Raw genomic sequence first — 24,813 nt, forward strand, 5'->3', positions numbered from 1 at the left:
TGGACAGAGATGTCAGCAGCGAGCACTGTGCTCATGATGTCAGCAGAGAGCACTGTGTTCCAAAAAGAAAAGAATTTCCTCTGTAGCATTCAGCAGCTAATAAGTACTGGAAGGATTAAGATTTTTTTAAGAAAATAATTTACAAATCTGTTTAACTTTCTGGCACCAGTTGATTTAAAAAGAAACAAAAAAATTAAATAAACAAGTTTTACACCGGAGTACCCCTTTAAACAATGAACAGAGTGCAGCAGGTGTCAGACACCACGTTACACAGCAAACAAGGGGCAAATCATCTGACTTTCTGGATTATCGGATTCTGGATTTTCTCAGAAATTATTTTTGATGTATATAATGGACTGATGAGTAAACGCCATTGATTGATCTCTGGGCCGGTGTAACACGAAACTGGCAAAGAAATGTGCGCAAACGCTGCCAATGTAATGGCTGCACTGCCCTCCTGGGGGCGCTGTCCATTGCTCTCCCGATTTCCCCTTCAGTCATGAATGCCTCGTGCTGTTCACATAAGAAATAAAACAAGAGGTGTAAAAAAAAAAAAAATTTTAAAAATAAATAAAAAAGTGAAGCAATTGACGGCTCCGAAGAGCGAAAACTCTGGGGTGATATTACTGTGTAATGGCCGTCGGTGTCCCGGGCTGAAGGACTCCAGTATGCCGCGCACCGTGCTCTTTTATGACCAAAATAAAAAGCCTATTTGTAGCAACATATTTCTCCGTTTCTAACAGCGGCCAAGAGAGCAATACCGTAAATAATTAACGGCGCTGAAAACTTCGCTAACGAGAAATTTACTCTCTGGTTGAAAGGTGAAACGATGGCGAGTAATTACCAAAGAACAATAAAGAAGTAATGTCCTTAGGATTGTGGATAACATCTAATTACTAGAAAAGCATTAAAAATATACATCACTATGAAATTTATTACGAAAAGTCGCTGGAGGGCGCAATTTAAAGGGGTATTCCGGCCATAGACCACTTATGTCTTAGGGGATAAGATGTCTGATAGGGGGGGACTTTATGTGGGGCTGCTTCTCCAGTCTCGGAAACTTCTGTGTTTCCGGGACTGGAGACATGTCATGCCACACCCCCTCCTGATGTCACACCACGCCCCCTCTATTCATGTCTATAGGAGGGGGCGTGACGGCTGTGGCGTGACATGTCTCCAGTCCCGGTGTGAGGTGCAGAATCGCATCCTATGCAGTTCTGTGTTGGCCCCTCCCCTCAGCTGTCAGAGGTTTCCGAACATACAACGAATACTCCGGTGGAAAACTTTTTATTTATTTTATTTAATTTTTTTTTAAATCAACTGGTGGCAGAAAGTTAAACAGATTTGTAAATGACTTCTATTAAAAAAATCTTTACCCTTCCAGTACTTTTTAGCAGCTGTATGCTGAAGGGAATTTGTTTCTTTTTTGTCTTGTCCACAGTTGTGCTCTCTGCCGACACTTCTAACCGTATCAGGAACTGTCCAGAGCAGCACAGGTTTGCTATGGGGATTTTCTCCTGCTCTGGACAGTTCATGAAACGGGCATCAGGTGTCAGCAGAGAGCACTGTGGACAAGACAAAAAAGAAATCCAAAAAGAAAAGAATTTCCTCTGTAGCATGCAGCTGCTAAAAAGTACTAGAAGGGTAAATATTTTTTAATAGAAGTGATTTACAAATCTGTTTAACTTTATGGCACCGGTTGATTTAAAAAAAAAAAATGTTTTCCTCCGGAGTACCCCTTTAAAGGGGTACTCCGCTGCCCTGTGTCGGAAGCTCCGCTCGCAGCGACCGGAAGTTTATTGTTGCGAACACTGTGTGCGGGCTTCCGTATTCAGGGCCGCCCCTCGTGACGTCACGCCCGCCCCCTTTGTAACATCACGCCCGCCCCCTCAGCGAAAGTCTATGGGAAGGGGGCGTGACATGACGTCACGAGGGGCGGCCCTGAACACGGAAGCCCGCACACAGCGTCCGGAACAATAAACTTCCGGACGCTGCGAGCGGAGCTTCCGACACAGGGCAGCGGAGTACCCCTTTAAAAGCTAACGCTGTAGTTGTTCTAAACTAGTGCAGGAACAATGTGTCAGAACATCTACAATGCAGTCACAATAATCAATTGTGTATACGTCTATGTGGTAGGAATGTTTTCGAATGTAAAAGTTGCAGTCAGACGCACCTTTTTCTGGACAATGCATCATTTATCTCTGCGACAAACTGGATCTGGAGTTCTATAGTAGAAAATCAAAGCTCTGATCACCATAGACATATTTTAGGTAAACATTAAAGGGGTACTCCCCTGGAAAAAAAAAAATTTTAATTAACTGGAGCCAGAAAGTTAAATAGATTTGTAAATTACTTCTATTTAAAAATCTTAATCCTTTCAGTACTTATCAGCTGTTCTGTGATCCACAGGCAGTTCTTTTCTTTTTGCATTTCCTTTCTGTCTAACCAGTGCTCTCTGCTGACACCTCTGTCCATTTTAGGAACTGTCCAGAGTAGGATAGGTTTGCTATGGGGATTTTCTCCTACTCTGGACAGTTCCTAAAATGGACAGAGGTGTCAGCAGAGAGCACTGTGGTCAGACAGAAAGGAAATTCAAAAAGAAAAGAACTTCCTGTGGAGCATACAGCAGCTGATAAGTACTGGAAGGATTATGATTTTTAAATAGAAGCCATTTTCAAATCTGTTTAACTTTCTGGAACCAGTTGATTTTAAAAGAAATGTTTTCCAGTGGAGTACCCCTTTAAGCTTCGGTATGATTCAGGTGGCTTGATTTTAGTTGAAGTTATGTCTTGACAAAGTGACGAGAAGGTTAAAAAAGCATGCCGTCTTTTCCTAGCAGATACATCATGGCCATAATCGCAAAAAAAAAAAAATAAAGAAGAAATATCCTTAGGATTGTAGATCACAACAAATGACTAGAAATGCATAAAAAAAATACATAACTATGAAATTTATTTTACAAAAAAAAAAAGTTGCCAGAGGGCGCAAATTAAAGGTAAAGTGCCAATAAAGAGTTGGAAAGAAGCAGTTGTTCTAAACTTGTGCTGGAGCAACAATGGCCCTCATTTACTAATGCAAACCCGACATGTTTTGTCAGGTTGTGCGCCAGATTCTGTCGCATTGCGCCAGAAAATCTGTCTGCGCCAGAATTGAAAAAATCCCGACTAATTCTCCATTTTGCTAAGAAAATCCCAAAAGGGGCGTGGCTGCTGTGCATAGGGGGTGTGGTCTCCAAAAAGGGGCGTGTTCCTGGCATTTTCACAATAACCCAACATATTTACTAAGGTTCCCAGATAAAATGTGGTGGATTTGAGCTGAGGAAAACCCGACAGATCAGAACAGGTGTAAAAAAAGGAAAATGTAGGGAAACCTTAGTAAATACCGTGGAAAATAAATTGTAGGGAATTAAAACCCACAAAGAAACCTACACAACACTCGTAGTAAATCAGGGCCAATGTGTCAGAACGGCTCAGATCCAGTTTCCTTCCAATAACCAGTTCTCCTGTGTACTTAGCAGGGTGGTCACAATGAGACTGTTGTTAAATGTATAAGTTGCAGTCAGACGCACCTTTCTCTGGTCAATGAATCATTTATCTCTATGACCGTGTGTAAGGACGAAGCTGGATTTGGAGTTCTGTGCTGGAACATCCAAGCTCTGGATATATACTGCTCCAAAAAATATAGGGAACCCTAAGATAACACATCCTAGATCTGAATGAACTAATCGTATGAAATACTTTCCTCTTTACATAGTTGAATGCGCAGACAACAAAATCACACAAAAATTATCAATGGAAATGAAATGTATTAACCCATGGAGGTCTGGATATGGAGTCACACTCAAAATCACAGTGGAAAACCCCACTACAGGCTGATCCAACTTTATGTAATGTCCTTAATACAAGTCACAATGAGGCTCAGTAGTGTGTGTGGCCTCCACGTGCCCGTATGACCTCCCTACAACACCTGGGCATGCTCCTGATGGGGTGGAGGATGGTCTCCTGAGGGATGTCCTCCCAGACCTGGACTAAAGCATCCGCCAACTCCTGGACAGTCTGTGGTGGATGGAGCGAGATGTCCCAGATGTGCTCAATCGGATTCAGGGGAACGGGCAGCCAGTCCATAGCATCAATGCCTTCCTCTTGTAGGAACTGCTGACACACTCCAGCCACATGAGATCTAGCATTGTCTTGTATTAGGAGGAACCCAGGGCAAACCGCACCAGCATAATGTCTCACAAGGAGGATCTCATCTCGGTACCTAATGGCAGGCCGGCTACCACTGGCAAACACATGGAGCACTGTGTGGCCCCCCCAAAGAAATGCCACCCCACACCATTACTGACCCACCACCAAACCGGTCATGCTGGAGGATATTGCAGGCAGCAGAACGTTCTCCACGGCGTCTCCAGACTCTGTCACCTCTGCTCAGTGTGAACCTGCTTTCATTTGTAACAAGCACAGGGCACCAGTGGCGAATTTTCCAATCTTGGTGTTCTCTGGCAAATGCCAAATGTTCTGCACGGTGTTGGGCTGTAAGCACAACCCCCACCTGCGGACGTCGAGCCCTCATACCACCCTCATGGAGTCTGTTTCTGACCGTTTGAGTGGACACATGCACATTTGTGGCCTGCTGGAGGTCATTTTGCAGGGCTCTGGCAGTGCTCCTCCTGCTCCTCCTCGCACAAAGGTGGAGGTAGCGGTCATGCTGCTGGGTTGTTGTCCTCCTACGGCCTCCTCCACATCTCCTGATGTACTGGCCTGACTCCTGGTAGCGCCTCCATGCTCTGGACACTACGCTGACAGACATAGCAAACCTTCTTGCCACAGCTCTCATTGATGTGCCATCCTGGATGAGCTGCACTACCTGAGCCACTTGTGTGGGTTGTAGACTCCGTTTCATGCTACCACTAGAGTGAAAGCACCGCCAGCATTCCAAAGTGACCAAAACATCAGCCAGGAAGCATAGGAACTGAGAAGTGGCCTGTGGTCACCACCTGCAGCACCACTCCTTTATTGGGGGTGTTTTGCTATTTGCCTATAATTTCCACCTGTTGTCTGTTCCATGTGAAATTGATTGTCAATCAGTGTTCTTGCTGAGTGGACAGTGGGATTTCACACAAGTGTCAGTGACTTGGAGTTACATTGTGTTGTTCAAGTGTTTTCTTTATTTTTTTGAGCTGTGTATGCAGGATAGCCTTATACCTGTCCGTATCTTATATGAAGGATAGCCTTATGCCTATCCCTATCTTATATGAAGGATAGCCTTATGCCTGTCCCTATCTTATATGAAGGATAGCCTTATGTATATCCCTAGCTTATATGAAGGATAGCCTTATACCTATCCCTATATTATACAAAGGAAAGCCTTATACCTATCCCTATCTTATATGAAGGATAGCCTTATACCTATCTCTATCTTATATGAAGGATAGCCTTATACCTATCCCTATCTTATATGAAGGATAGCCTTATGCTTATCCCTATCTTATATGAAGGATAGCCTTATGCTTATCACTTTCTTATATGAAGGATAGCCTTATGCCTGTCCCTATCTTATATGAAGGATAGCCTTATGCCTATCCCTATCTTATATGAAGGATAGCCTTATATGAAGGATAGCCTTATGCCTATCTTATATGAAGGATAGCCATATGCCTATCCCTATCTTATATGAAGGATAGCCTTATACCTATCCCTATCTTATATGAAGGATAGCCTTATACCTATCCCTATCTTATATGAAGGATAGCCTTATGCCTGTCCGTACCTTATATGAAGGATAGCCTTATGCCTGTCCGTACCTTATATGAAGGATAGCCTTATGCCTGTCCGTACCTTATATGAAGGATAGCCTTATGCCTATCCCATGCATGCTTAAACTCCTCCCTAACTGAGGTCCTTTTCCTTCCCTTTCTTCTGTAAAAACTTACCAGAAGTATTTATTGAGGCAGTCAGCTTCCTTTATCCTCTTTTACATAACTTCTTTCCTTTGTTTTAATTTAGTTATTACTTGATTCCGTTTCCTTTATAATTTATATATCTGAAGAATATCTTACCCCCTTTTTTTCTACAAATTTTTGTACAATTTATGACACTTTATGACTTTGTTGTTGTTTTTTTCCTACAATATATCACCTAGTGCTGAGAAGCGCCAACGTTTCAGGCTGCTGCATCTTATCAGAGCAGATGCTTGACCACATGACCGCACATTTTTTGGGTTTCAATGTATCCGAATACATGCAAAAAAAAAAAAATAACCTCAAACTGAGCTTCCAAAAGCCACTTGTAAGTCTTGCTCTTTTTGAGATTGATGTTTCGAAACATCTGCTATATAGAACGTGCCACTCCAAGTCGTCCAATATGTCAAGCGCCAAACAGGGCTCCGATACAGATGAGATGCTGCAAAACCATAGAAAAAAAACGAATAGAAGAAACACAGATCAATGGGCTCCCGTGAAGGGCCCTTACCAAAGAGCAAAAAACCAAAAAAAACCACAACATCATCTTAAAAGGGGCAGATGGAGGGTTTAATGTGTGACATTTTGGGGACACTATGTGCCGCGCTGTGATCACACGTTCTGGTTTGACACTCGAGACCTCAAAGCGCCTCGGTCTTTTGTTGTCTGTTCCACGGCAGAGCGTTTGTTACAGGTTTATATGTAAATGGAGGAAAACAGATTATAAAAGAGCACAAAGAAGAGCAAAGAGATTACTAGGAAAGGAACCAAGAAGGCAAAGTCAGATCTCAAAATACATTGATCCCCATGTAAAGTTATTAAATGTGTACAAAGAAAAATAAAGACTCACTAAGGCCGCTTACACACTGACGTTGCTTCCCGTCACGAGAACAGCCGTTAAAGTTTTTTTTTTTTGTATGTGTGACTTTAAAGGGGTACTCCACAGCCCCAGCTTTCGGAACATATTGTTCTGAACGCTGGGTGCAGTCAACGAGGGTCGTGAAGTCGTGCACACGCCCCCTAGTGACGTCACGCTACGCCCCCTCAATGCAAGTCTATGGGAGGGGGCGTGCCACGCCCCCTCCCATGGACTTGCATTGAGGGGGCGTGTGCATGACATCACGACCCCAGTAGCCCGAACCCAGCGTTCGGAACAAAATGTACCGGATGCTGGGGCAGTAGAGAACTTCTTTAATGGCCGCTCCCGTGACGGGGAAACAACAGGTCCCGGCGGCTCCCATTTACTATTATGGGGGCCGCTGGGTGCCGTTTTTTTTTTTTTGGAATAGCGGAAGAAAAAGACGGCGCAAGCAGAATTTTTTCTCCCGCTATTTTCCTGGGCTCCCCGACGGCCGTCACACTGCCATGTGCTAACAGCAGCGTGAAAGAAGCCTAACACTGTTTAAAAGAAGATACTGTAAGAAACCCAAAGCCAAACATCGGATTTTTAAGAATTACTATATAAAAAATAAAAAAATAAAACAAGATGGCATAAACAATGACTATTACAAATAAATGAATTGTTATTTTTGTTGTTTTATCAATGGTTCATCCAGTGGTAGGACCAGTTACCTCAAGTAAGTCTTTTACACGGTCTGCGAGTCTGTTTCTGCTCTCCCCAAGCCAACCTCTGCTTAAAGATGGTTCCCCCTCTGCTCTGTTAGGCCCACCTCTACTAGCAAATGGTCCTAACTCAGCTTCTTACACATGGTCCCCCCCCCTGCTTACACATGCCCCCCCCCCCCGCTTACACATGCCCCCCCCCGCTTACACATGGTCCCCCTCCCCTGCTTACACATGGTCCCCCCTCTGCTCTATTAGGCCCACCTCTACTAACACATGGTCCTACCTCAGCTTACACATGGTCCAGCCTCTGCTTACACATGGTCCCCCCCCCCACCCGCTTACACATGGTCTGCTCTGTTAGGCATACCTCTGCTTACTCATGGTCCCCACCTCTGCTCTGTACATGGTTCTCCCTCTGCTGTTAGGCCCACCTATGCTTACACATGTTTCCTCCCCCCACTTACACATGGTTCCCCCTCTGCTTACACATGCATGGTCCCCACCTCTGGTCTGTTAGGCCCACCTCTGCTTACTCATGGTCCCCACCTCTGTTCTGTACATGGTTCTCCTTCTGCTGTTAGGCCCACCTCTGCTTACACATGTTTCCTCCCCCTGCTTACACATGCATGGTCCCCACCTCTGGTCTGTTAGGCCCACCTCTGCTTACTCATGGTCCCCACCTCTTCTGTGTTAGGCCCACCTCTGCTTAATCATGGTCCCCACCTCTTCTGTGTTAGGCCCACCTCTGCTTACTCATGGTCCCCACCTCTGCTGTGTTAGGCCAACACTCCTGTTCTGTTGAGCCCACTGATGCTCACTTTAACCCCATTACTCGCCTCCAGTTGCAGTCAGAAAATTAGCCTAATGGAGACACTTTCTGAAATTAATGGGGTACGACATATCCGGCTGCCACAAACACTTTAAAATAAATAAATAAAAATATCCAACAACCTGACAAAAGAGGAGGACTCAACAATCTTTATGTAATGGGGATAGGTTTCATAACTCCAAGTATAACTTTTTTTTAAAGAACAAAAAAAAAGTGTTTAAAATGTCCTTCAATGTGTTCACCTTCAAGAAAAGCTTATCATTAAAGGGGTACTCCGCTGCTCAACGTTTGGAACAAACTGTTCCGAGTGCTGGAGCCGGCGCCAGGAGCTCGTGACATCATAGCCCTGTGACAGCTGTCACGCCCCCTCCCATAGACTTGCATTGAGGGGACGGGGCGTGATGTCATGAGGGGGCGGGATTATGATGTCACGCGCTCCCGGCTATAGTCTAGGTGATATTTTACACATATGTGGGGAGACTTAAAACGGGTTATCCAGGAAAAAAACGTTTTTTTATATATCAACTGGCTCCAGAAAGTTAAACAGATTTGTAAATTACTTCTATTAAAAAATCTTCATCCTTTCAGTACTTATGAGCTGATGAAGTTGAGTTGTTCTTTTCTGTCTAAGTGCTCTCTGATGACACATGTCTCGGGAACCACCCAGTTTAGAAGCAAATCCCCATAGCAAACCTCTTCTACTCTGTGCAGTTCCCGAGACAAGCAGAGATGTCAGCAGAGAGCACTGTTGCCAGACAGAAAACAACAACTCAACTTTAGCAGCTGATAATTATTGAAAGGATTAAGATTTTTTTAATAGAAGTAATTTACAAATCTGTTTAACTTTCTGGAGCCAGTTGATATAAAAAATAAAAATAAAAAAATAAAAAAAAGTTTTTTCCTGGAATACCCCTTTAATTGTTTAGCCTTGTTTGGTTATATTACCCTATGATGCGTTGTAGCCATCGAGTGTGGCACTTTATGGGTTAATCGCTACTATCTTCCTATTCCCGGGGTGTGTAGTTTCTTTACGTGTTTGATTTTTATAATCCCTTTAATATCCAGTATAGCAAACAATGCATGAAGCTGCGATTAGACATTTCCCCCAGAAGAAGCTGAGGACTCATCATGGCGGGCAGGAGATACTCCCATCTGGGCCTTCAGGAAATAACAATGTGCTTTAAGCCAGTGGAAATAATTTTATCTGAAAGGAGTAACATTCGATAGAGATGGACGGTAGTAAACACCGGGGACTACATCCTCATCATGCGGTGATTTCAGTCCCCACCGTAATATACATCAACAAGCTTAAGAGCCCCCTGTGCCTATAGAATCAGGCCTAATGAATCAATCCGCCAACTCCCAAGCCGCCATATTGATCCCTTCGTTCCGTCTCTTAATGAAAGTCCTGACACTACTACAACTCTGCTGAGCCGGAAGTTGTCACTGGGTTGTTAAGATGAAATACAAAGCTGGAGAGCGTTCGATTAGAAGAGAAGATTGTGCTGCTCCTTCAAGGCTTATAACCTGCAAGACGGTAAAACAGGCGGTCAGGAAGAAGTCGAGTGGGGGTTCGTTCGGAGAAGAATATTTAAAAGAAATCTGCAGGTTAGGGTCAGTGTTTTCCAACCAGGGTGCCTCCAGCTTTTGCAAAACTACAACTCCCAGCATGTTCGGACAGCCAAAGGCTGTCCGGGCATGCTGGGAGTTGTAGTTTTGCAACAGCTGGAGGCACCCTGGTTGGGAAACACTGCACTAGGTCATCGTGTCTTTCCCTAACTGTTTTGGTACGCCTGCTGGGAGTTGTAGTTTTTGAACAGCTGGAGGCACACTGCCTTGGCCTACACTGATCATTCTCCTTACTGCTCTATAATGTCCTCCATGCTGCTTTTAAAAAAACTATATGATGCCTGATAAAGAAACCTAATTTGTCTAGAAAGCTCGCTGCTGCAAAACTACAACTTCCAGCATGCCCAGGCAGCTGAAGTGTTTCTTTTTATTTTAATGTACTATATGTGCTTTAAAAAAAAAAAAAAAAAAAAAATTGTACCAAATCAAAATTATTTTTTTACTTTTTTTTTTATTTTTACAAATCACTTATTTTTTTAAGACTTTTTGAAATTTACTCTGTTTAAACATTTTTCTTCATCCCAATAAGGGATACAATTGTTCAACTCCATTTTTATATTTGTAATGTCTTAATATACAGCCTTCAGTGACAAAGCCGGTGACCTGTACGCCTGTACGGTGACCTATAAAAGGGCGTACAGGTATATACTCACCGGCAATACCGGTGAGTGTATACCTGTATGCCCTCCGTCTGCTCCCTTCCTATAATGCCATGGCCCCGCATCATAGCGGGTCAGGCCCGGCACCTAGCAATGGCCGGGACCCGTGGCTAATAGCGCGTGGCACCGATCACTGTGCCGCGCAAAATTAACCCTTTAGACTCGGCGTTCAAAGTTGATCTCAGCATCTAAAGTGAAAAGCAAATCAGTGCTGGTTAGCTCAGTGGTCTGTTCGGAACCGCTACGGCATCCCGAACAGCTGGAGGACACGAGAAGGGTCCCCTACCTTCCTCCTGCGTGTCCAATCACTGAATGACTGCTCCGTGCCTGAGATCCAGGCATGAGCAGTCAAGCGGCAGAATCATTGATCAATGTTATCCTATGGGATAACAATGATCAATGTAAAAGATCAGTGTGTGCAGTGTTATATAGCCCCCTATGGGATAACAACGATCAATGTAAAAGATCAGTGTGTGCAGTTTTATAGTCTCCTATGGGATAACAATGATCAATGTAAAGGATCAGTGTGTGCAGTGTTATAGCCCATTATGGGATAACAATGATCAATGTAAAAGATCAGTGTGTGCAGTGTTATAGCCCCCTATGGGATAACAATGATCAATGTAAAAGATCAGTGTGTGCAGTGTTATAGCCCCCTATGGGATAACAATGATCAATGTAAAAGATCAGTGTGTGCAGTGTTATAGCCCATTATGGGATAACAATGATCAATGTAAAAGATCAGTGTGTGCAGTGTTATAGTCCATTATGGGATAACAATGATCAATGTAAAAGATCAGTGTGTGAAGTGTTATAGTCTCCTATGGGATAACAATGATCAATGTAAAAGATCAGTGTGTGAAGTGTTATAGTCTCCTATGGGATAACAATGATCAATGTAAAGGATCAGTGTGTGAGGTGTTATAGCCTCCTATGGGATAACAATTATCAATGTAAAGGATCAGTGTGTGAAGTGTTATAGTCTCCTATGGGATAACAATGATCAATGTAAAGGATCAGTGTGTGAGGTGTTATAGCCTCCTATGGGGGCTATAACATTGCAAAAAAAAAAAAAAATGGAAAAAAAAAAAAAGTTAATAAACATCATTTAACACTTCCTCTAATAAAAGTCAGAATCACCCCGCTTTTCCCATTTTAAAAATGAAATTAAAATTAAATAAAATAAAAAATTCCCATTAAAAAAAAATACCGTTAAATACTGTGAAACCGCCATAATTTAGAAAAATACAGTGATATACATTTTTGGTTATACCGCCCCCGCACTACCGGTGACCATAATCAGTGCAGGGGAAACGCATTTGACTGCGCACCAGTCACGGACCGCAGGGATCAAAGAGTGTAACGGGCAGGATCGGAGGTCACCTTTACTTTCTCTTCAGCCCACATTACTTTCTGATATAACAGATTATCCTGTATTATTTAAAAAAAAAAAAAAAAAGCAACTCTTGCCAACGATAATAGTTATCTCCCACTTGATGAAAAATATCATCATACAATGCAAAATAACAATGCAGTGCCGAAATAATACCGCCAAACAATACTTAAAAAAACTTTCATACAGTATCTAAATAATACATTCATATAGAGCTTACATATTACTCACACAACACTGTCATTTAATATCCGAATAAAACTGCAAATCAGTGCCCAGATAATATGAGAATGTGCCAAATATTGGCGCAAAAAGACACTGCGCCAAAGAAATGCGCCAATGAAACGCAAGATAAATACATAAATCCATTGATAAATACCCCCCCAATAAAGAGCACATATTTTCCATATACCACTACCATATATTTCATACAAAACACTTCCAATAGATATACCAAATAAAAGCATCCTAATAATACTACATTTACAATACCTACATAAAACTACTATATAGTATCCATATAATCCTTACATTACAGACAGCTGCTGTCTCTAGTAAGTGTTATATCTCTTCCAAACTAGCCATACAGCAGACCTTAGGAAAACAGACACATGCTCAGCGGCACCTAGGAGGGTGAGGAGAACCACCAGGAACAAGATGGGTGGGGACAATCACAGGGGTGCAGGACACCTACCGATCTTCTTGTTCTTCTCCTCGCTGCGGTTGTGGGCGATGATCGGGGAGTAGATGAAGGGACTTTTTGTGGAAAGTTTTTGGCCCAGTAAATTCTTCACTTTCTGCGGCCTCAAGATAATGGGAAGATTAAGAAGCTTCACCGACCTGGAGCAAAACAGAAGTCATTTGTTTTAGCAGAATGAAGGTGCCATTTTAATCCGCAATCTAATAATCTAGCATTAAAGGAGTACTCCGGGGGTCCAGCGTACTTAACCCCTTAAGGACCGGGGTTTTTTCCGTTTTTGCATTTTCGTTTTTTGCTCCTTGCCTTTAAAAAATCATAACTCTTTCAATTTTGCACCTAAAAATCCATATGATGGCTTATTTTTTGCACCACCAATTCTACTTTGTAATGACGTCAGTCATTGTGCCCAAAAATCTACGGTGAAACGGGAAAAAAAATCATTGTGAGACAAAATTGAAAAAAAAAACGCCATTTTGTAACTTTTGGGGGCTTCCGTTTCTACGTAGTACATTTTTCGGTAAAAATGACACCTTACCTTTATTCTGTAGGTCCATATGATTAAAATGATACCCTACTTATACAGGTTTGAATTTGTCGCACTTCTGGAAAAAATCATAACTTCATGCAGAAAAATTTATACGTTTAAAATTGTCATCTTCTGACCCCTATAACTTTTTTATTTTTCCGTGTATGGGGCGGTATGAGGGCTCATTTTTTGCGCCGTGATCTGAAGTTTTTAACAGTATCATTTTTGCATTGATAGGACTTATTGATCGCTTTTTATTCATTTTTTCATGATATAGAAAGTGACCAAAAATGCACTATTTTGGACTTTGGAATTTTTTTGCGCGCACGCCATTGACCGTGCGGTTTAATTAACGATATATTTTTATAATTCGGACATTTCCGCACGCGGCGATACCATTTATGTTTATTTTTATTTTTATTTACACTGTGTTTTTTCTTTTATGGGAAAAGGGGGGTGATTCAAACTTTTAATAGGGAAGGGGTTAAATGATGTTTATTCACTTTTTTTTTGCACTTTTTTTTTGCAGTGTTATAGGTCCCATAGGGACCTATAACACTGCACACACTGATCTTTTACATTGATCACTGGTTTCTCATAAGAAACCAGTGATCGATGATTCTGCCGCATGACTGCTCATGCCTGGATCTCAGGCACTGAGCAGTCATTCGGCGATCGGACAGCGAGGAGGCAGGTAGGGGCCCTCCCGCTGTCCTGTCAGCTGTTCGGGATGCCGCGATTTCACCGCGGCTATCCCGAACAGCCCACTGAGCTAGCCGGCATGCTTTCGGTTTCACTTTAGACGCGGCGTTCAACTTTGAACGCCGCGTCTAAAGGGTTAATAGCGCGCGGCACAGCGATCAATGCCGCGCGCTATTAGCCACGGGTCCCGGCCGTTGTTAGAGGCCGGGCCCGAACCGCTATGACGCGGGGCCACGCCGTGGCCCCGCGTTATAGATCGGGAGTGGACACATGACGTTCCAGTACGTCATGTGTCCTTAAGGGGTTAAAGGGGTACTCCGGTGAAAAACATTTTTTTTTTTTTTTTTTAATGAACTGATGCCAGAAAGTTAAACAGATTTGTAAATTACTTCTATAAAAAAATCTTTACCCTTCCAGTACGTTTTAGTGTCAAAAGATATATTTATTGAAAGCAAGGAAACGGTACAGAGAAGTACATTGCAATCATAGTTAAACAGTATAAAAAATACATACAACTAGTTTTGAACCTGATGTAGTCTCATCGTAGATAACAACTGGCAAAAATGCCAACCAACTGGGGCCAGGATCAGTGGACCCGGAGAGGGGCGGGGGGTAGGTAAGGATGGGGAAGGCAAGGAGGGTGGGTGATGGAGAAGAAGGGTAAGGGAAGTATCAGTGGGGATAAGCAATCCGTGTCATGAAATGTTTTAGACCTATTAATACAGTGCATCACAAAGATAGGTAATATGTCAAGTCCGGGGCATGGGGAGAAGACAGCCATGGTTCCCAAACCTTATCAAAGTTATCTCTGGTGTCAGCTCTAATTGCATTAAGTTTTTCAGATAACAATATTTGATTTACTCTAGAGACTACCATTGAGCTAGATAGAACATTGGAGCGTCATTTAGATGCCACATGGATCCTGGCCGCCAGCAGAATAAATTGAGTTAACTTAAATGAAGCAAAAGACATGCCCTGCGGCCTACGTCCCAGTAAGCAGACATCAGGAGAGGGGGACAGTCTAATGTGTAAGACCGAGGAAATTAGGTTTGCTATGTCCGACCAAAATCTCGCCACCTGAGGGCAGGTCCACCATATATGGAGCATGGAACCTGTCTCTCGGCAGCCCCTAAAGCATTCTGAGGACACCTCAGGGTGCATGATGTGCAGGCGAGCTGGTACATAATAAGTCCTGTGTAGGACCTTTAGGGAGGTTTCAACAAGGGAAACCTGCCAACTCCCTTTACTGATTTGAACACAACAATCGTGCCACGTAGATAAGGGCATAGAGACCCCCAGATCCTCTTCCCATTGAGTCATGAAAGGCAGCTTAGTGTCTGGAGGAGGCTTGTTAAGCAAAGCGTAAATGTGAGATAGGGAGCCAGGTCGAGAGGGTGAGTAGATGGCAAGTGTCTCAAAAGAGGTAGGGGAAATCCCCGAAGAGGAGAAGGGAAGAGATAGAAGGAAGGAAAAGATCTGATTAAGTCTATACAATTCAGAAGGTGGAGGAGCATATCTAGCCATAAACATCTCCTTGGTCATAAGGTGGGTGCGAAGGAGAAAATTATGTAGGCGAGTAAGTTTGTGGTGTACCCACCAGTGAAATGGACCTGTGTTGAGGCCTGGAGCAAAAAGGGGGTTATGAAAAATAGGTAAGGCTGGGGATAGAGGAGATTGAAGAGGAGTCTTGAAGCGGACCGATCTCCACAAGAGCAGCGAGTAGCGAGAGAGGAGAGCAGAAGGGGGGAATCAAAGTAAATATAGGACTGGATGACCACATAAGAGAGCATAAAGTATGGGGGGAGAGGAGAGTATTTTCCAGAGTAAGCCAGCGAGGTGCACCCGAAACTGCGTTACATAATAACAATTGAGCAAGTCGAGCCGCTCTATAATATTTGACGAGGTTGGGGACAGATAGACCCCCAACATTCTTATGGTAGTACATAATAACTCTGGGGATACGGGGGCGGAGGCCTCGCCAAATGAAACGAAATATATCAGCCTGGAGTGTCCGGAGATCTGGTGAGCGGATAGGGACAGGTAGGGTTCGAAATAAATATAACAGTCTAGGTAGCAGTACCATCTTGACAGAGTGGAGCCTGCCCAACCAGGAAATATGAGGAAGATTCCATTTAGCCATGTCAGTCCTCAGGGACTTAAAGAGAGGGAGGTAATTAAGTCTATAAAGAGAAGCAATGTTAGAGGGAAGAGAAATCCCAAGATAGGGAAGGTGAGATGTGGTGGGATGGAGATCGAAGTTAAGACCTATGAGATCTTGTGTCGACCTGGGGGTGTTACAGAACAATACCTCCGACTTGTTCTTATTAATTACTAGTCCAGAGACCGCTGAGAAATTATCTAGGACCGCAAATAAATTTGGAATGGAAACCAGGGGGTTCATAAGGGTCAATAACAGATCATCCGCAAATAAATTAACTTTATATACCGATCCAGCTATATCTACTCCCGAGATGTCAGGGTTACTTCTTAGGGCACTCGCCAGTGGCTCCATGGCCAAAGCAAATAAGGCAGGCGATAACGGACACCCCTGGCGAGTACCCCGCTCAATGGTAATGGGGCTCGGGGAAGAGGAGGGGAGTTTAAGATAAGCCTTAGGTGAAGAGTATAATGTATGTAGTGCAGCTATAAACTGGCCTGAGAATCCCATTCTTTCCAGAACCTTAAACATATAGGACCATGAGACGGAGTCAAAGGCCTTCTCAATGTCAAGCCCCAACAAAGTCAGGGGGATTAGAGTCGAAGAAGACCAGTGAATCACATCAAGGACCTTACGGATATTGTCTGGGGCTTGACGCCCAGGGATGAACCCCACTTGGTCATTATGAATCAGGTCAGGGAGAAATGTATTCAGTCTGCGGGCTAATATGGAGGTGAACAACTTAGTGTCCAAATTAATAAGGGAGATAGGGCGATAATTGGAAGGGAGCAAGGGATCTTTATTAGGCTTAGGGATGACTACAATCGATGCAGTAAGGAACTCTGGGGGCATAGGGGAACCAGAGAGCATCCTGTTGCAAAAAGAGACAATGTGAGGTAGTAGAATAGAACTAAACTTTTTGTAATAGAGGGCCGACAGACAGTCAGGGCCAGGGGCTTTGCCCTGTTTCAAGTCGGAGATACATTGATCCACCTCCTCGGCCGACACAGGTGAGTTAAGGCACTCCCTATCAGAGGGTGAGAGGGAAGGTAAGGAGATGGAGTCCAGAAAGGTAGAGATAAAGGTGGAGGAAGGGGGGGAGGGGCGTTCCTTGTACAGGGATGAGTAGAAAGAATGGAAAACATTATATATACGGGAAGGGTCAGAAGTGGGCAGTTGAATTGAATTGAATGAACCCTATTTATCCGCTGTCTTTGCCTCAGCATGGAGGCTAAGAGTTTGTCCGGCTTGTTCGCCCATTTATAATAGGTGGCCTGTGTCCACCTCACCGCTCGCTCAGTGCGATCCGTAAGCACCGCATCCAGCTGAAGCCTTGTAGTTTTAATAGCGTGTAGCAAATACGGTTGAGGGTTCAGCTGGTGTGCAGTGACCAGTCTAGCTAGCTTATTTTCCAGGGCAGATTGTGTATTCAGTCTCTCCTTTTTAAGTTTTGCTGCAAGAGATATGAGTTTACCTCTAATGAACGCCTTATGGGCCATCCAAGTCCAACCAATATCAGAGGGGGAAATAGAGTTAGTAGAAAAGTAAGAAGTGAGAGCCTCCTCCAGAGCCGAACGAATATGGGGGCGTGACAATAATGACTCATTTAACCTCCATGCATATGGTGTGGGACAGCGATTACCAAAGGCAAACTGGGCGTACACCATATCATGGTCAGACCAGGCACAATGTATGTGTCTGGCATAGAGCAGGTGTGGCAGAGAGGAGGTCGATGTCAGAATCCAGTCGATTCTGGTATATAGCGAGTGTGCTGGAGAATAGTACGTATACCCCCTCTGCGCCAGGTTATGCTCCCTCCACGCATCCGCCAGCTCATGCAAGGCTAGAGTGTCCTTCAGGAGTCTCTGCTGCGTACCCGTTCTACGAAAAGTAGTCGTGTGGGACCTATCAAGCACCCCGTTGAACACCATATTAAAGTCTCCACACCATATAAGAAAATCGTAGGTAAGATCAGGTAATTTGGCTGCCAGGTGAACAAAAAAGTCCAATGGGTCATCATTTGGTGCATAGGAATTAATTATACACAGCCGAGACTCCTGATATGTGCCCTCCAGAACCAAATATCTACCCTCAGTATCCACATGAGATTTGAGTACGTTGAAAGGGAAAGCATTGTGAAGCATTACCAGTACCCCTCTGGATTTGGAAGTGTGAGAGGCCATATAAACTCATGAGTAATTAGTATGGATGTGCTTCGGATAGGAAGAAGTAGTGAAATGTGACTCTTGTATACAAAGCACATCTGGAGCATATTTGAGGTAATCTATCATAGCTTTTTTCCTCTTAATTGGGGAATTGAGCCCTCGGACATTGTGGGATATCACCTTACACATAAGGAGAAGAATAGGCAGAGCTGAGAAAAATAAAGATAGATAAGAGGGAGGGGAGATGCACTGGTCACATTAAAAGAGAAAAAAAAAGCAAACACGGAAAAGTATAGGAGAAGAAGGGAAGGCAAGATAAGGGGGAACCAGAAAAACACGAGAACAACAGTACCAGGAAGGCTACATACAATAGTCACTAGAACTCGTAACATCATAAGAGGACAGAGGGAGGGAGCCAGGGGGGACCCCAATGGGCTCTTAGTCACTTGTGGCCCCCGTATCCTCTGGAGGTGGGGCAACATGGTAATCCACCAGAGGGAAAACTAAACAGTAGGGCAAAATCTCCCAGGCAAACGATAGTTAAACCACAGCCCAAGCAAGGGGAGTGGGTCAGTACAATAGGAATACAACAATACAGACAGAATCCCCATGGAGACGGGGATCCAACCCCCAGGTCCCCCGACCTCGGAGAGCCATAACAAGAAGAAGAAATAAAAAGTAATAATAACATATATAATACAAATAAATAAAAAAGGGGGAGGGGGGGAAGAAAATAAATAAAGGGGGTGATACACATAACAGAGAACAGTTCTTGTAGTAGTCTCATGTACTATGAACCAAAAGATGAAAACTGTCCCTGCAAGAGAATATGAGCATAAATGAGCTGCAGCTCCAAAAAAAAAAAAAAAAAAAGGGGGAAAATTAAGGAATAAAAATGGAACAAAAATGGGATGAATAGGCCTCCAAAAGTGCCAGAGAAAGACTTGGGACATAACAGTCCTACGACATTCAGGGTAGCGTCCCAAAGTCAACAGCCAGTAGGCAATAGTGAGTAGGATCGAAAAAAAAGGTAAAACAGTTGCGGTTGATCATCCTGGGGGCTGGTGGAGAGGTCGATGCCTTTTGTAGGGAGAGTCCATCCTTTGCCACGTCTTCCTGATTTTGGACAGCCGCTGTGGTAAGGGCACAGATTCCTCACAGGGTATATTTTCTTTTTTTAGAATCTCCATAGCTTCCTGCGGTGTACGCACTGTGTAAAAGGTAGAGCGGAGCTGGAACTGTAGATTAAAGGGGAACCCCCACCTATAGCGCACTTGTGCTTTTTGTAGAGCAAGCGTGATGGGGCGCATATGCCTCCTCCTCTCCAGTGTTGATGGCGCTAGGTCAGCATACATATGAACCGAGGAGGGTAACCCCGGCAGGGGCTCAATATTACGTGCAGCTTGGAGTAAGCGATCACGGGCCTCTGGATAATGTAGACGAAGAACAATATCTCGGGGGGTGTCTGGCGTTTTAGGGCGAGCCAGGGCCCTATGTATGCGGTCCATGCGAAACAAAGCGGGGTCCGCCTGAGGTAAAAGTGCTTTAAAAAGGTTAGTAACCACTTGCTGGAGGTCAGTGTGGGACTTCGGTAAGCCCCGTATTCTTATGTTGGCCCTGCGAGACCTATTCTCCAGATCCTCAATTTTTAACTCCAAGAGATCCAGGCGTTCGGCATGGTCCGCACTGGTTTGGCGCTCCGAGGTCAGAGCGTCAACTATATCATCTGTCTTAATCTCCAAGTCCGCTATTCTTTGGCCCAGGTCCCCAATTTGCTTGGTAAAGTCAGCCACCGCCCTCGAAAGTTCGGTTTTGAACATACCTTGTATGGTACGGTACATGTCAGCTGGTGTGAGGGGATCCGGCGTAGGGTCTGTCAGCTGGGGAGAATCAGCTATACTCTCTTCCTCAGGCACCTCCTGGCAGGGAGCCTGTGTTGGGGTCGGCGCCATTTTAGATTTCGGACCCGTCCGGAATATTTCGGGTATGGTCTGGGACAACGACCGTTGAGAGGTCCCAGATCGCTGGGGATCTTGGTTGGCCATGTGGGCTAGCAGTGTGGGAGATTTCGCCTCCGTGGAGCCGGTAAGACGGCGCTTATATAGCTATATTCCCTGCGGTGGCGCGGAGCTCACGGGAGAAGCGTCCTCACCATCGAGCCGCGCGCATGCGCCCCCCCTTCCAGTACGTTTTAGCAGCTGTATGCTACAGAGGAAATTCTTTTCTTTTTGAATTTTTGTTTTGTCCACAGTGCTCTCTGCTGACACCTGATGCCCGTATCAGGAACTGTCCAGAGCAGGAGAAAATCCCCATTGCAAACCTATGCTGCTCTGGACAGTTCCTGACACGGACAGAGGTGTCAGCAGAGAGCACTGTGGACAAGACAAAAAAAAGAAATTAAAAAAGAAAAGAATTTCATCTGTAGCATACAGCTGCTAAAAAGTACTGGAAGGGTAAAGATTTCTTAGTAGAAGTCATTGACAAATCTGTTTAACTTTCTGGCACCAGTTGATTAAAAAAAAAAAAAAAGTTTTCCACTGGAGTACCCCTTTAACATTTTGTTCAGAACGCTCAGAGCCGGAGGCCGTGATCATGATGTCACAGCCACAACCCTTGTGACGTCACGCAAAGCCCCCTCCATTCATGTCTATGGGAAGGGGCGTGTCGAAGGACACGCCCCCTCCCATAGACATGAATGGAGGGGACTTGGCGTGACGTCACAAGGGGGCGTAGCCGTGGATTCATGACCATTGCCACAGGAACCCAGCGTTTGTTTAGAATGCTGGGTTCTGTGGGAGATCGCGGGGAGGCCCCCTCAGCGGGACCCCCGCGATCAGACATCTTATCCCCTATCTCTGCTCCTGTGTCACCGCATAGCAAGGTGAATTTGGGATTCTAGAGGAGTTGTACAATCTGTAATCTATTTATTTTTGTGAAGTGTGAAGAAGGCAGAGCTGCGCTACTAAAGTGCCATAGCCTGGCTCGCGCATCCTCCAGCCCCAATGTAACAGCTCTACAGGGCTCCGTATCAATTAAGAGGGGGCTGCAAAGTAAGGGAGAGTGTGAAGGTGTGTCAGGCTGTGGCACTTGAGCAACTTAGCTCCGCCTTCTTGACAATTGGTTGAGAAATATAACAGTGCTTTTATCAGTTTAGCAAAATAAATCAGCTCCAGGAAAGGTGCAGTTTGGCTTTATACAGAAAAAGCTACTCAATCGTGTCTGCAGCTCTGCAATGGCTGTAAAGCTGTAATAGAAGCCATATAGACTGTCACCTAACTTTCTTTGATAAAGATAAAATTATGAAAAATGCAAATTTTTTGTTTTATTGCGTTTTTTTTTCTTTTGTAAATTTTTTCCCACTCGTTACATATTCCTGCTTTTTTTTTTGTTACTTTTTTTTAACAAACAAACTTCTCATTACATCAGTTTTTTCTTTTGTAAATTAGTTTTCTTATTCCTTATTTTATTCTATTTCTTTTCCTATTGTAAAAAAAAAAATAAAAAAATAAAAAAAATTCTCAATTACTTGTCTTGTTTTTCTTCCTTTTGTAAATCTTTGGGGCGTTCTATTTTTCTCATTATTTATGCAATTTTTTTTCTATTAAATAAAAAAATTCTTACTACATCTGTTTTTTCCTTTCTAAATTTGTTTTCTTATTATTCGTTCAATTTTTTTTCTTCTGTAAAAAAAAACAAAAACAACTAATTCTTGTTACAATTTTTTCTAGTTTTTGGGGGTATTTTTTTTTCCATTACTTGTTACAGATTTTTTTTTCTTTTGTTAATAAAAATTATAAATAAAAAATAATAATTTATGTTTTTGTTATGTATTTCGCTGATAAAATTTTTACAAAGACGATGAGACAGAAATGAAGAGGGAAAATCAGTTCACTGAGAGATCAGGTTACAGCTGGTGCCCATTGAAGTCAATAGAAAAATGAAGGAGACACACGCTTCTGCTTATAGCAAGTGTTCTTTCTTACCCCAGCATTTACAGCAAAATTGCTTTTAGAGACTACATTCACATGGTGGCATTCTAAAAAGATTTTGGCATGAAATTCATGTGTATTAAAGGGGTACTCTACTGGAAAACAATTTTTTTTAAATCAACTGGTGCCAGAAAGTTAATCAGATTTGTAAATTAATTCTATATAAAAATCTTAATCCTTCCAGTACTTATCAGCTGCTATATTCTCCACAGGAAGTTCTTTTCTTTTTCAATTTCCTTTCTGTTTGACCACAGTGCTCTCTTCTGACACCTCTGTCCATTTTAAGAACTGACCAGAGTACAAGCAAATCCCCATAGAAAACCTATCCTGCTCTGGACAGTTCCTAAAATGGACAGAGATGTCAGCAGAGAGCACTGTGGTCAGACAGAAAGGAAATTCAAAAAGAAAAGAACTTCCTGTGGAGCATACAAGCAGCTGATAAGTACTGGAAGGATTAAGATTTTTAAATAGAAGTAATTTACAAATCTGTTTAACTTTCCGGCACCAGTTGATTTAAAAACAATGTTTTCCTGTGGAGTACCCCTTTAAACCCCGAAATCACCATCATATGGTCTTTAATGTAAATCCGCACTACAGTGTGAATTTGACTTGTCCATGTATTGACATATTTACCGTGGCAATACTCGCAGTTTTGGAGTGAAAATCCGTGGCAGAAATCTGAGGGTCTTGGTTCTGACGCAGATAAGGAACAGATATTTTTCGGAAAATTCTATCACCTACGCCAGTGTTTCCCAACCAGATTGTCTCCAGCTGTTGCAAAAACTACAAATCACAGCTTTTGCAGCATGGTGCGGATAATAGTGTATGCTCTGTGTGCTCCTTCTCTCCAGTCTAGTTTGCCCAAAATTCTACACCCCGTTTTTGTTTTTTTCCTTGTATGGGTATATGTTCACACTGAAGGTTTGGAGAGGAATTTCCGCGAGTAATTCTGCTCACTTGTTCCTCTCCAAATCATTCAGCAGTGCCGTACCCCATAGTATGTAATGAAATTTCTGCTCCTCAGTTCACACTGAGGAATTTCCGCTAGCAGAATTCTGTCACTGAATTGCGTTCCGCATGAAGAATGAACATGTTCTTTCTTCATGCGGAATTCGCGTCCTAACCCAATTGAACTCAAATGTAAACATTTTTTTCAAGTCCGCCACACTTTCGCGTGGAAATTGCACGGAATTAGCGCCAAAAAAATAAATATATTTTTTTTAACAATGTCTCCTATGCCGTGCTGAATTCCGCACTGATTTCTGTACGGAATTCCGCGCAGATTCCGCGCAGAAAAAAAAAAACTGTCATTTCTCAGCGGATTTGTTCAGCGCAAATTCCGCGCAGATATTTGTCAGTGTGAACGTACCTTATCTCTAGGCCCTAGTGTCTGCTTGTGGTTCTGCTAGGGCAGTGTTTCCCAACCAGGGTGCCTGCAGCTGTTGCAAAACTACAACTCCCAGTAGGGCTGGGCGGTATACCGGTTCATACCGAATACCGAATTTTTTGGGCTGCACAATATGAATTTTCCCCCATACCGCAATACCTGTTGGGCCCCTCCCCCTCGGGAAAGTATTATCAGCGCAGCGCAGCGCTGTCCCCACATCGGGGAACTAATCCTATGTGACCCGCCAGCACTGTTCTGCTCCCCCCCAATTAATGATCAGCCCTGTGGGGTACTACTCACATATGTCACCCGCAAGAACTGCCCTCCTCCTCTTTGTTGGGGGCCGCCGGGCGCTGGAACTCTATACTATACGCCAGTGGTCTCTAGCCTGCAGACCTCCAGATGTTGCAAAACTACAACTCCCAGCATGCCCGGACAGCCAACGGCTGTCCGGGCATGCTGGGAGTTGTAGTTTTGCAACAGCTGGAGGTCCACAGGTTGGAGACCACTGCTGTACACTGTATCCCTATGCCTGGGCTGCAAAAGATAAAGAAAATAAACTGTAACTCACCTACGTTGGCCACACACTGGGAACGTCGGACAGCCGTCAGCCTATCACCGGCCGGAGCGATATCCCGCCCCGGCCAGAGATAGGCTGAGCCCACTGTCATGTAAGAAGCTCTGACCGGTGATTGGCTGACGGCTGCCCGACGTTCCAGTCCCCTGCGTGCGGCCGAGGTGGGTGAGTTAAAGTTTATTTTCTGTACCTTTTGCAGCCTGGGCATAGGGATACAGCGTACAGCAGTGGTCTCCAACCTGCGGACCTCCAGCTGTTGCAAAACTACAACTCCCAGCATGCCCGGACAGGCAGCTTCTAGTTTTGCAACAACTGGAGGTCTGCAGGTTGGAGACCACTGGTGTACAGTGAGTTCCATCGCCGGCGGCCCCCAACAAAGAGGAGGAGGGCAGTGCTTGACATACGTGAGTAGTACCCAGCTGGGCTGATCATTAATTGGGGGGAGCAGAACAGTCCTGGCGGGTCACTTGATTTGGGGTGGGGGAGCCGAACACCGCGCGCGGGTCACATGATTGGGGCAGGGGGGGGGGGGGGGGGGGGAATACCGTTATATACCGTGGAACCGCCGTAAGTT

At 44.0% G+C, this 24,813-nt stretch overlaps 1 protein-coding gene across 1 annotated transcript in view; it reads right to left on the reverse strand.

Moving 5' to 3' along the window:
• The window catches only part of TRAPPC9 (trafficking protein particle complex subunit 9), a 602,485-nt gene that overhangs the window by 500,792 nt on the left and 76,880 nt on the right, over positions 1-24,813 (reverse strand). The window contains exon 11 of the mRNA XM_056522817.1: positions 12,730-12,875. Coding sequence (XP_056378792.1) covers positions 12,730-12,875 — 146 coding nt within the window. The remainder of the gene's footprint in view (positions 1-12,729; positions 12,876-24,813) is intronic.

The sequence above is a fragment of the Hyla sarda genome, chromosome 5, assembly GCF_029499605.1.
Source record: "Hyla sarda isolate aHylSar1 chromosome 5, aHylSar1.hap1, whole genome shotgun sequence".
In the NCBI taxonomy this organism is placed as follows: domain Eukaryota; kingdom Metazoa; phylum Chordata; class Amphibia; order Anura; family Hylidae; genus Hyla; species Hyla sarda.